We start from the raw sequence: 13611 nt of genomic DNA, 5'->3' as shown, positions 1-13611 counted from the left end.
ATTGCTCCTGCAGGAAAGGGTGCCAGAGAAATTGCAAGTGTTCAAAAGCATCCAGACGCTGCAATATCGGCTGAATCGGCAGAGGACATCCTGACGGTAGTCGAGCAAAGCTGCAAGAAGACTTGGAAATGGAACTGGCAGGTGAACTGGAGTCAAGTAATGAAGAAGAAATTGGATCTGAAGAAGACATCCAATAGGATATTATTGTATGACTTCAACATTTGTCATGATAACACAATGTAGCTAAGCTTAGTACGTTTAATGGACTCTAAGACAAGAGGTACAAAGTTGGCTTTGATGTGCATGTGAATGTACATGTAGTATCATCCATATATTATAGATGATGGTCATGTTGACAAAGGATTTACAGAAAATAGTTCCTATAAGAATGAAACATTCCACTGAAATAGCTGGAAGTCTTAAGGCACCTTTAGCATTTTCTAGTATTCTAGATAGGGACAGTAATATACACGATGTATAGCCTCATTAAGGACCCGGTGCTTAATCTCGCCGATTACCTCTGCGTCGTCTCGCAGCATTTCGATGGCTCTACTGCGTCTTGCAGTTTCAAGCCGCAGCACGCCGATGAATTAATATAGTGTAGCCATATACCTGGTTGCGAATTCGCGAGCAGTTATGGGCATCGAGTTCGCAACATCTTGCCATCTTCTTGCTCTGCGGTTTGCCATTCATTACTCAAAACCTTTATATTAATGTTTATTGTAGTACTTACTTGAGTTTACTCACCGTGAGCAATTTGCGGATCAGTCGATATAATCCGGCAAAGAATATACATCGGTTTCATTCATTAACGCACTCAAGGACACTAATTTGTTAGGGTATTGTTGTCAAGTGTTATAAGCCGGTTGCGAGAAATGTAGGAGTTGGGCCGATCAAGCCGATGAACGGGTGACTGAACATGGCTTTTCATCGAGCAGACACACATTTTGTTAGTGCATATCGCAACAGTATTTTATTTCTCAGCATAGGCGCATCAGCTTGGGTCTGCGTCTTGGGTTGGGGGCACGCCGCAGACTTAATCGGCGAGATTAAGCACCCAGGCCTAACCATGTTAGCGTTTCAATCATCCGTTACTATATAGTGTCTTTGCAGGATGATAAATTGACAAAACAAACACCACTTTCTGTGTTTGAAATTAAATTTCCTTTCATTTGACACCAAACACGATATACTTTGAGCAAAAATTACTAAAATGGACCCCCACACGTGACCCCCCCTGTTGTAGACCCCGTGCAGAAGATTTTTTTACGTGTCCACCCTAGGGGTGTTTATTTGACCCCACTGAACTGTTTGACACCCATGAGGTTTTTATATCTTCCCGATGCAGGTGGACCATCCCTGCTCCCTGGGTAAAAAGTGTGAAATGAAAAAATGGTTCTTACATTGTATGGTTTTCTGATATATAAGTTGAAATTATTGTACTAGAGTCCAGAAAAAATTAAGCACTATTTCTTTTGATTAATTTGTTTGGTAAAGAAATATAGCTAATTCATAACCATTCAGTATAGTATTAACAGATAATAAAGTCATATGTCAATTTTTGTTGGGTTATTCTTTTTTTATATTTATTTGAGGGACATGGGCCAAAAAATTCCAGTCACAAAATCCAAGGTCTTGACACAAGTCTTGATATTCAAGATTTAAGTAAATGCTCTAAGCTTGCAATTAATTTTAGTATTGTGTTATTTTTGATAATTGGTTATCAATGAGATTAGAAAATGCGTTTTCAAAAAAAAAAAAAAAAAAAAGAACGCATGGCCTGAAATTAGTCTTAGTACAAGTCTTTCAGCTTGACTTACCCAAAGTACCAAAAAAACCTAAATACACATAATCTATTGCATTTCTCACGAAATATTTAAGTTTGACTTTTATTACCAGTTAGTTATAACTTATGATAAGCTATGTTTCATTTTGCAAAAAAATAGTGCTGTATTTTTCTGGAATCGGGAATAGGGTAAATTAAGTATAAAAATTGTAACCATGTCCATGTTATATGTAGTTAAGGATAGTTTGACAAAGTCCACTCCGCCACTTCTAATTTACCATCAGCAAATACCTCACCGGCCGTATGGCTATAAGTGCAAGTACAAATCTGAAGTCCCGGGAGGGGGTCTTCGCAAATATTTGTACGGGATGGTGCCACACGAACTTTTTGAAGCTGACTTTCTCTAATATTGCTGTTTACAACCCATCAGCATACTAATTTATTTGTCACAAAAAGTTGCTCCAATGTGTTTTGCTCAATACCAAAATCGCTGACAAGGTACCCTAAACCGTGGCCCACCCCGTACACCCTCAACCAGGAAGCGCCCCCACACCCGGGCAAACGAGGGTATTGCATGCAAACATTTGTGTATTTCGAAAATTGGATGAATAAGACGACCTCGTCTGAACTTTTTAGACAACAAAAGTGCTTATTATTAAAAATGTAATAACAAACTACAATAATGTAGAACAATTTAAAACTGATTCACACAAGTAATAGTAAATTTTCACTTACGAGTGGAATTTTCGTGCCTCATCCGAGGTCACTTCTTCAGCACTGAGTTTGCGTAGTACTGGAAGACGTACCGCTACTCGGGACACGTGATCTGGACAATGAACCCAAACCACTTGACCCGAGTAGCCTCTTGTAGGCGGCTGGAAGGGGGTGGCGTCCCTGATCTTTATTGAGGTCCGGTTCGGAGGCTGCGATGTACACCGCTTCCTTAACCCCTCGCTGAAACCACCTGGAATCGCTGTCCAACACCTTGACCTCTCCAGGGTCAAAGGAGTGTCTAGCAGATCTCATATGTCCTCCAGCCGGCGAGGACTCTCTTTTGTGTTCGGAAACCCTTTTTCCGAGAGCTCTTTCAGTCTCACCTATATATTGTGATGGACAGTCTTTACATTGGATTTGATAGATGGACCCCGTACGGTCCAGTGTCTTTACTTTGTCCTTGGGCGACACCACCATGCTCCTGATGGTGTTCGAGGGTTTGACATGAACAGTTACACCAGCACTCCTGATTTTCCTGTTTATCGCTTCCGTCACGCCCTGAACGTAGGGTAACGAGACGTGACCTTTGGAGGGGGTGTCACTCCTGCGAGGTTTGGGGTCCCGTTTCCTACTGCTCGGCGCAGTCCAGGTCCATTTGGTGTATCCGCATATGGACAGTGACTTCTTGACATGATCAAGTTCTTTTTCAAGAAGAGTGTTGTCAGATAACAAAGTTTTTGCGCGGTGAATCAGAGTTCTAATCACTCCTAGCTTGTGTTCCAATGGCTGGTGACTGGAGAAATTTAAGTACTGGTCGGTGTGGGTACTTTTGCGGTAGACACTGAAGACCAGCTTACCGTCAGGAGCACGAGTGATTAGGGTGTCAAGCATCGCGAGTGCATTGTTGCTTTCAAGTTCAACCGTGAACTTGATAGATGGGTGTACAGAGTTCAGATGTTGAGTGAACGTATCTACCTCAGCTTTGTCCTCGACATAGCGCCCCTAGTATTTGGGGGGGGGGATTAGCAAACGATCGAAGAGCCTTCTCTTCAAAGTTCTCCATGAAGAGATTCGCAATGATCGGGCTTACGGGGGAGCCCATCGCCGCACCCTCGCGTTGAACATAAAACTTGTCGTTGTAAACGAAGTAAGTGGTTTTAAGACAGGTGCTCAGAAGGTCAGTAACTTGCTGTGGGCTAAGATCAGTTCTGGACTCTAAGGTGGTGTCAGCTGTTAACAAGTCCTTAACAATCACTAAACTTTCATCCACCGGAACACACGTGAAGAGGGCTGTGACATCAAAGGACACAAGGCATTCATCGGGACCGAGAGTGAATTTAGATATCTTGTTAACTAAGTCCTCACTGTTCTGCAGATGTCTTTCAGATTTACCAACAAGGGGGGACAGGGTGTTGGCCACAAATTTAGCTGTGTCATACGTAATGGAACCGCGACTCGCCACTATCGGTCTAAGGGGGCACGAAGGTTTACGGACCTTAGGAAGGCCATAGAACTTGGGTACAACAGCCGTGGTGGGGTACAGCTGTCTGTACAACTTAAAGTCAATCCACTCCTCGTCTTTGAGGACTTTGAGTTGATCCACCAAGAGATTTTTATACTTGGCGGTGGGGTCTTTCTTAATGAGTTCATACGTGTTCTTATCAGCTAAAAGTTCATTGGCTTTGTCTTGGTACGGGGTTTTGTTCATTACCACAGTGGCCCTTCCCTTGTCGGCAGGGAGGATCATGATATTATTGTCTGATTTCAGATCACGAAGCGCTGCTCTTTCCTCTTTGGAAATATTACTGTCAGGGACCTTCGCATGTTCTAAAATATCCACACAATCGAGTCTCAAACGCGACGCCTCGTCCGAATCATGCCCTATCAATTTGGTCGCTGATTCAACACCGGTGATGAATTCGACTACCGGGATTTTGGATGGACTTACCGCGTACTTGAGTCCCTTTTGAAGCACTGACAACTCCGAATCCGTTAGTTCTTTGTCTGACTTATTAATCACCCATCTGTTACTTCCTTATGCTCCTGCTGGTTAACTGGAACAATCGGGCGGTTTTTATCCCGTGTTTTGGTTTGTTTATCACTCGATGACAAGCGAGCAAATTTGGTTTATTGACGTGATCTGCACTTGTCCCATTCGGCTTTGTGCGCATGCGCGACCCACTCTTTGACTTCCGAGTACGTCTCCATAGGCAACTCAGTAAACAACTGTTCATCTATGTCCGCGATTTGTTGTTTGATGTTATTTAGCGTAGCATAGATCTGTCTGATCCGTTCCCCTACTAATTGATGTTGAGCCCTTTGTAAAATCCTTTCCGCTGTTACACCTTTCACTGACGATTTCAAATTAAGGCTCGCCGGGGTCACACCGTGGTGTTTGCAATGTAAAGTAAAATGAAGGTGGCTCCTAAATCTGGCCGATTTCCTTTCCAGAAATTCCATACGTCTGACTAGTTTAGTCGCCATCCGGCCATGTTCGCTTTCGAGACGGAATGTAATTTTAACTGCTGTGGCGTAGACATAATGTAGAACAATTTAAAACTGATTCACACAAGCAATAGTAAAATTTCACTTACGAGTGGAATTTTCGTGCCTCATCCGAGGTCACTTCTTCACTGAGTTGGCGTAGTACTGGAAGACGTACCGCTACTCGGGACGCGTGATCTGGGCAATGAACCCAAACCACTTGACCCGAGTAGCCACCCGACAAACTACAATGTTCAATCATGTTGGGCAATGTATTATTGATTGTGCTGATGAATGTCTGCCTCCTCAGAAAACACTGCTGGACCATGCAGCATGTTGCCTGCGCAAGCAACATAGGCCTAACGGGCTATACCATTTAAAACCCACATTACCCCTGTTGAAGATTTAGCTAAATCTTCCACACAGGGAGAATGATCTTTGAATGCAATAGACAATTGGGTAACTTCCATTTGAAATACTCACACCAGCTATGGAAGATATAGGTAAAGCCTTAATACAGGGGGAGTATGGGCTTCAAATTGATTAGCCTTGACATTTGAAAAACATTATCCCTCTATGGAAGATATCCATTGTTCATGGTGACTTCATTAAAGATCGGGGGAAAGGTTTTTTTTTATACACATGAGTTTAATATAATTTGACAATTTTTCACTGGGCGTAATAAATCACATGGAAGAAAATAATTTAAATAACAAAACATTTTCGTAAGGTTTAAAAAAAAAATTCAATTTCAATATTGAAATAATCTTTATTTTAATTAAAATACTACTGATATCAGTAGCACAGTGTATCAAATATTATTTATTTTACGTACTTATTTCTCTAAACCAAGAAATAATGGTCTATAAAAGAGATTCTATTTGAAATAGAGCGTTACATTGTGGGATACCATGTTGCCTGCGCAGGCAACATGCTGCTTTGTCAGGAAGTGTCGGACCGGACTGTAAATTGATTAGCTATGAATTTCTTGATCTAGTTAACTAGCATGATTGTGAAACAAAATGTGTAAAATGAATGATACAATTAGCATGATTAAACAGTAAATTAATGAATTGTTGTAAACTTAATTGTAAACATTAAGGACACTAATTCACCCGTAGCTGTGAGGTTCATGTTATATTGAGGATTTCTTTACCACTTTTAAGCCCGATTGGGCATACTCTAACATTTGACCCCATATGACCTTTGACCTGAAATGACCTCAGTTTGATTTTGTTCATGCTCCCGTAATATGGAGAATTACTTTCACTAAGTGTATTAAGGCAATCGGGTGAAGTATAAATTTTAGCCTCTGGATGACCTTTGACCTCGGATGAACTTGATTACATTTTTTTTAAATGTTCCCCTCATATGCAGGATTCCACCCACCAAGTTTAAGCCCGATCGAACGAAGTTTGAAATTTGAACCCTCCGTGATGACCTTTGACCTCGGTTGACCGCGATTTTATTTCGCGTACATATTCCCCTCGTATCAAGGATTCCACCCACCAAGTTTGGGCCCGATCGGACAAAGTTTGAAATCTATGATTTTTGCCTTTTTTTTCGATGACCTTCAAAACCAGCCGAAAAACATGCTTTTCCCGATATCTATCCATATCCGAAATATCGGATCGATGCGTCGAAGCGCGGCGAAACGCATAGCCGGACAGACAGACACCCACAAACACACCCCGACACACGCACTTCGCTCATTATTTTAGTATAGACGAATCCAAATACACGCATTCCTACACCTGACTAGCAGCCTTTAGTTGGGTCCCCGCCGGCTATAATGCATCCAAAATGTGAAATGATTCGGCCTTGGCGGAAATTTTAAACTGCATTCCATCACCCGTTTTACACCTTCCGCGAAAACACAGGTAGACAAAAGAAGTTTACAACACAATACAGTTCCAACAGTTGTGCAAATAAAGCCGCCTTACACCTAGAGAAGGTCGAGGAGGGTTAATAGAATAATACAATAGAGATAATTCCGCAGGTAATCCCGTCGTATCTATTCATAGAATACAAATGGATGAACAAAAGGACTATGTATGAATAGATGCGACAGGATTACCTCTATTGTATATTATTATTCTATTAACACTCCTCGTCTTTGCATCTTCTCTAGGTGTTAGGCGGCTTTTATTTGCACAATCGGGTGCTCAAAACCCCAGGTTGGTGCTAGCGGGAAACCAAAGATGGCCGACCAAATCCTGGCCATGACTTGGCTCGTTGGATTCGTCTATAGACGAATCCAAATCCACGCATTCCTACACATGACTAGCAGCCTTTAGTTGGGGAAAAAATGTGAAATGATTCGGCCTTGGCGGAAATTTTAAACTGCATTCCATCACCCGTGTTACACCTTCCCCGAAAACACAGGTAGACAAATGAATGGTTATACAACACAATACAATTCCCGTCGGCAAAACACACAGCTTCTACATGGTCTATTCGCTGTTGAAGTGCCATATAATAATCGGATTAACTACACGCGGTATCTATGCATACACCATATCAAACGCTAAAAATGGATCTACTTGCGAGCAAAAGGACTATGTATGAATAGATGCGACGGGATTACCTGCGGAATTATCTCTATTGTATATATTATTCTATTAACCCGCCTCGTCCTTGCATCTTCTTTAGGTGTTAAGCGGCTTTTATTTGCACAATTGGGCACTCAAAACACCAGGTTGGTGGCCGACCAAATCCTGACTATGACTTGGCTAGTTGGATTCGTCTATAGCAGATGAATTACCTCGGACATAAGCAATTTATTTTCACTATGTTTCCAGATTAAAACGAGTGGAATACCATAATACACTGCAACCTTTTCAACAGGGACACTACGGTCCAAGTAATTGTACATGCAGTAGGCCTATAATACCAGTGATTTAACCATATCGTCGGTCGCAACCAAAGAGCTTTTAAATAGAAATAGAGTCGCAATAGATTATATAATCTTTTGTTCGTTTGATGCCGATTAGAAGTTGTGACAGGCTATTCATAAAAGTGGTACCATTGTTTCGAATAAAGGGTTCCGCCATTAAATTGGTCACTGATCCGGCATCATATTAACGCTCTACACAACAGGCGAGTATCAATAAGTGACCACACTACAGTCATGTGTAAGGGCAGTCATGTGTAAAGTGGTACCATTGTACTCATGTATCCCAAATGTGTGCTTGTGTGGGTCTGAAGACTATAAGGAGGCTTTAGCTGTCGATGCAATCATCTTTACCACCCACCTGACGATAGGTGTTTCATTTAAATAAATTGAATGCTCTTGGTGATCGATTACACATTAGAATGTATGAAGGCTGCCATGTCCAGTCCATATATCTATATTACACTATAATGGTAATCGCTATACGTATACATGTAAGTATACGTATAGGCCTATAAAGGTTGTTTTTAAGAAATTTCCATTTAATTTTATTTTAAGGAGATTGGTATAGAAATAGTGGCGTACCCAAAGAGGGGAGGGGGTTGGGGAGGGACAGATTTACCTCTGTGAGAAGTCTTGGGAGGGGTGAGGGAGGAAGAGGGGAGGAGGGGATATGGAGAATGAGAGAGGGCTGGAGGAAGGAGAAATAAAAGATATAATAAAGACAAGTAGATAAATAGAAATATAAGGAAAATGATGGGAATGCGAGAGGGAGGGTGAGAGGGGACAATGAGAGCGAGGGAGTGATAAAATGTAGGCCTAGGAAAGAATAAGTACAGAGAAGGGAAAAGAAAGGAATGATGAATACATTTAATAATAATTATTAGGCCTATATAATAAACAACTAAACACATAACAGCACTGGGCAGCCATTCGACTATGTCAATACCTTTATTCGTTACGTAATTAAAACGCCCAGTCAAATGTATTTCACACCTACCAAACACAACTCACCCAATTTTGCAAACTGGACGTTGAATGTACACTCTCATGAATATTGATTGGCAACATTTTCCAATATGTCAGCGCTCTAATCGGAAACAATAAAACCACACCACTCCACGCCATACATAAATTCTCCCAGTCACATTTCCCCAATATGAAATTTTTAAAAAGTAAAATTTTAATTTTAATTCTTTTAAAGTTTGGCAGAGGCGGGGTTCGAACTCACGGCTCACCGCTTTGGCTAGTATCACGTATACCATACGTCCAGCGCCTTAGACCGCTCGACCACGAAGAACTTGATAGTCTCATCGTGAAAATTTATACATATAATATTAATAAATCGCAACTTCATTACTGCATCATATTTTGGAATTGTATCTGCTTAAAACATTAATGTGTATTATAATAAAGCTACCATTATTTATATTGTATATATCTCAAGCGCATAGAGACAATTAATACGAGGGTCCTATGAATAGGCCTACATACACAATACATAAAATCGATTTTGATATCGGCCATGTGCTCTGCTGTGCATGTGGTTTCCCGCAGTGGCGGAAGTTGTATTACGAAGTGCATCCGAACTCCATTTTGAAGCAAATGATTTTGACAAGGCATTGGATTGTTCCAGTTTGCATCCTAAATCCACATTAGACCCCTAATTTTATTTAAAAAATCAAAAGATTAGATTATCATAACAACAAAACGGTAATCTTTTGTCGGGTCTAATGTGAAAATTACATTAAAAAAATACAGTTTTTATAGAATTAATTTTCACTTAATTCCACAAAAAAATGGCGTATATAAGATTGAAATAAATTATCTACCTTCTATACTAGATCAATTGTGACGCAAGTTGTTATCAAAAATTGTTGTGATAGATGTACAGTTAATATTCATATATTCCATTACCTATCTGATGGTACAGTTTTTACACAGAAAATATTTATTTGAAAAACCTGCCACTCGGCTTTTTCCGGAAAGGTCACAGGGTCGCCGTGACCTGTGCAATAATTACAATTAAAATTTTCCTTATTCTAACAGCAAGCGTTTCTAGAATATATTATGGCGAAATGTGGTGTACAATAAAACAATAGACCCTGCAGAGCGTTGGTCGCAACACATAGTGGCGTACATATTGTGTACAATTGTACACATGAACTTCTATTGCACCCTGTGTGCCAGTGGAAGCCTATTAGTATTACCATGATTATTGCAAACAGTCACCAAGCGTACAATTGTGTATTCATACATAGTGCAGTTTTGTCCACGGCAAATTCACCGTGACCTTTTCAGCCACAAACCCGCTTAGTGAAGATTAAACCGAAATATGCAGTACTATCCAATCGATAATGACGCTATTGACATGTACGGGTGGAGCTCCACTGACTGAGTTTTGGGGATTTTTCACTGGTATGCTATCATTTACTCATCAAGGCGCTCCACCGTTATTATAAGGACTGTGCTAATAATTTAAAGATTGATATGTAGAAAATGTACTTGTAATTTTTAAATTTGTACATATTACGCTTTGGTGGCACTCCTCTTCCAAACGCGGCCAAGTCAGTGCGGCCCGGTGAAGCAAAATGTGCTTTGGATTAACAAGTATACGTAATTCTTGGCAACACTGATTACTATTGATTAATTTATATTAATCATGTTAATGTATATTTCGACGCTGGGTTATTTTCAGGAGATACTCCCGCTTAGGCTGGAGTACCTATACACCCAACGCAAGTCAATTGAAGCCGTACACTTTATCGCGAATTTACGACCGTAAAATTTAGACACTTCTTTTGTCTAGATTAGCATCAACCCTCTCATCTCACGTTTTTCATGTCAGAAATTAACATAACTCCCGAAACCGAAACAGAAGTTATCTTCGTTCAACTTTTCTGTAGTCAACAAAAGACTAGAATAAAAGGATTGTTCACACGTACCATGCTAACACTTCTAAATAACAATGAGATCCAAAACCGAAACCGGAAACCGAAACCGAAACAGGAAAGATGAAAGGACCCCATGTGTTGATCACGAAAGTAATCAGCACTACATACTCGATACTAATGCGAGTATTTGACTGGACAAAAAGAATTGGCATGAGAAAAAACTAAATTTGGGAAAAAACAATAGACAACCCGGACTCCCGCCAAAGAAAATTGTGCAGAAAATTTAGAATTAAAAAACAAAAACAAAACCTTTTTTTTCTTTCTTTTTCCTTTATTTTTTTTTTTTACCCACTATCATGACTATAAAGAAACATGCCTGTATACTCAAACCAGTCTTTTTTTCTTTCTCAATTTTATATTGAAGATTTAAGATTCTATTGAAATCTTCAAACAAACAAAAAAAAAGGAGAGAAAAACAAAGGTAACTCCAATAAATCATACTCAAACGACCGATCACCAGGATAAAAATAATTATTGGAGCAATAGTTATTCTCATCTTTTTTAATTTTTTTTAAATACATGTCTAAACACCACGTAAAATCATGCATGTATACTCAAAAACAGTAATTTAATTCTTTTGAAATTTTTAGAAATCCTGACTTAAATAATTCATACTGAAACAATCCAACACCAAAAAGAAAAATATTGGTAGCAATCAGCTAGTTTTTCTCTCTTTTTCTGAACACTCATTTCTGCTTGGCCAAAATGTCTAACTTGACATTTGATATCAGCACTGAGTTAATTAATTACTGTCTTATATTCATATCAGCGTAAAAATTATTTGTATGTTGACCCATTCCATGTCAACTCCAGGGATGTGCACCGCAGCACCTCTTCAATTTTTTTCTTTTTCTGTGTGGTAGTAGATATTGATGAGAAAGTAAAATCCCGAAAATTTGAGCTTCGTACTCCATTTCGTTTTCCCGTGGCATCAATTTGAAATTTAGGGGGGTCAGCGTAAAAAATGTGTTGCAACGCATTTGACGACGTTTGGAGGTCCATAAATGTATAAAGGGAACCCTTTACAACTTTGAAAAGTATGTATCCTGGGGTACTTATTTATTTGTAGAATTCAAATCTGGCATCAGAAAACTTGTACCTCCTTTACTTTAAAAGATACAGGGCCCTCAAATGCAACTTCGTCCATCCAGAACCAACTTTGTACATAAGTCAAATACAAGTGAAATCAAAATTGTATAACTCTATGGAGTAGGACAAACTCTTATCCAATATTGATGTATTAGTTTTTAGCTGAGATATTACCATCAAGACCCCAAGTACAATATCTCTCAGAAACCAATATCAAGACATTTTGATCAACATACCTGGTAGTTGATGGTGGGGACAACATGTCTGACATTGGTTTTCAGGGGGTCTCAAAATGTACAAAAAATGTACAATTGGGGTTTTGCATGGGTAATATCTCAGCTAAAAGTATTCTAATAGGCTCAATATTGGATAAGAGTAATGTCCTACCAAAGGGCTCTGACTGGCAAAAAAATGGACGCTAAAATTATTTTTACTTTTGGAGTTCTGACCCCCCAAAGTTGGTCCTGGATGGACGAAGTTGCATTTTGAGGCCCTATATCTTTGAAAGTAAAGGAGTTACAAGTTTTCTGATGCCAGATTTGAATTCTACACAAACAAGTACCCCATTATACATACTTTTCAAAGTTGTAAAGGGTTCCCTTTATACATTTATGGACCTCGAAACGTCGTCTTTTGCGTTGCGACACATTTTTTATGCTGACCCCCCTAAATTTCAAATTGATGCCACGGGAAAACGAAATGGAGTATGAAGCTCAAATTTTCGGGATTTTACTTTCTCATCAATATCTACCACCACACAGAAAAAGAAAAAAATTGAAGAGGTGCTGCGGTGCACATCCCTGGAGTTGACATGGAATGGGTCTGTTTGTTTTTCTTACATGTACATAATATACTTGTGGAAAAACAAACATCGCAGACTCTCAAGTGTAAGGTCCTCAGAAACACAAGTTCTCCCTAAACATGCAAAATGCACTATTTAAACTGCGCCATCCGCGAGAAGGCTAGGAGATGAACCAAGATCACTGTTTAAGCAGTTGCGTAAGGAGTCTTCAACTCTCGAATCTCCAGCTTCATCTTGCGTTCCCTCAACCTCTCTGTTGTTATGCGTCCTATCTCTTCCATCTTCTACGCCATCCATCACTGTAACGTCGCTGGTATCGAGAGTATTATGACTAACATTATGAGGCGAGTCAAAACGGATGTGTCGAGGTGTCTGTGGTTGTTGCATTTTGGCAACATTCATTCCATAGTGGAATCTTTGTCCACAAATGAACAGGGCAAGATCTGTGTCAATCACCCGAAAAGTGCGACGTAGCTTTGCTTTCGCTGCTTGGACGTAGTATGGCCAGAGTTCTCGTTTTTGTTGCTGCAGTTTGGGTGGATAGTGCTGTTGAACAGTAAATTTCTGTCTCTTTCTTCCGTCTCTAGTCGGAATAGTGTGGTTCTTGAGATAATTTGCATGGCTTAGAACAAAGTCTTTGTCGCTCATCTGCACAAATTTTGCAATGACTGTACGTGGTTTTGAACCAACCGCAGATCCTTTCATGCGGTGGCAATCGGCGATAAATATGTTATAGGCATCTCCTTCCAGCATGTCCATGTTCTCAACACAATGCTGTCTTAGTACCTCTTCAGTAGCTCTGCGGGTTTTTTCATTTCCCGTTTCTGGAATGCCCGTAAATAACAAATTTGCACTGTAGCTGCGAATGCTGCGTCTCAAGTCTTCTTTT

The 13611-nt window shown here is 40.0% G+C and overlaps 2 protein-coding genes across 2 annotated transcripts; both read right to left on the bottom strand.

The window, feature by feature from the left end:
- Positions 1 to 2557: 2557 nt before the first annotated feature.
- Positions 2558 to 3391, bottom strand: LOC140138686 (uncharacterized). Its single transcript, XM_072160437.1, has one exon. The coding sequence runs from the start codon at positions 3389 to 3391 to the stop codon at positions 2558 to 2560; it is 834 nt and encodes a 277-aa protein (XP_072016538.1).
- Positions 3392 to 3476: 85 nt separating this feature from the next.
- LOC140138679 (uncharacterized) lies at positions 3477 to 4247 on the bottom strand. Its single transcript, XM_072160427.1, has one exon. It carries the CDS (start codon positions 4245 to 4247, stop codon positions 3477 to 3479), a length of 771 nt encoding a protein of 256 aa, XP_072016528.1.
- Positions 4248 to 13611: the final 9364 nt, after the last annotated feature.

Source organism: Amphiura filiformis, chromosome 2, assembly GCF_039555335.1.
Source record: "Amphiura filiformis chromosome 2, Afil_fr2py, whole genome shotgun sequence".
NCBI classification, from domain to species: Eukaryota; Metazoa; Echinodermata; class Ophiuroidea; order Amphilepidida; family Amphiuridae; genus Amphiura; species Amphiura filiformis.
This window is presented reverse-complemented; position numbering and strand designations above follow the sequence as displayed.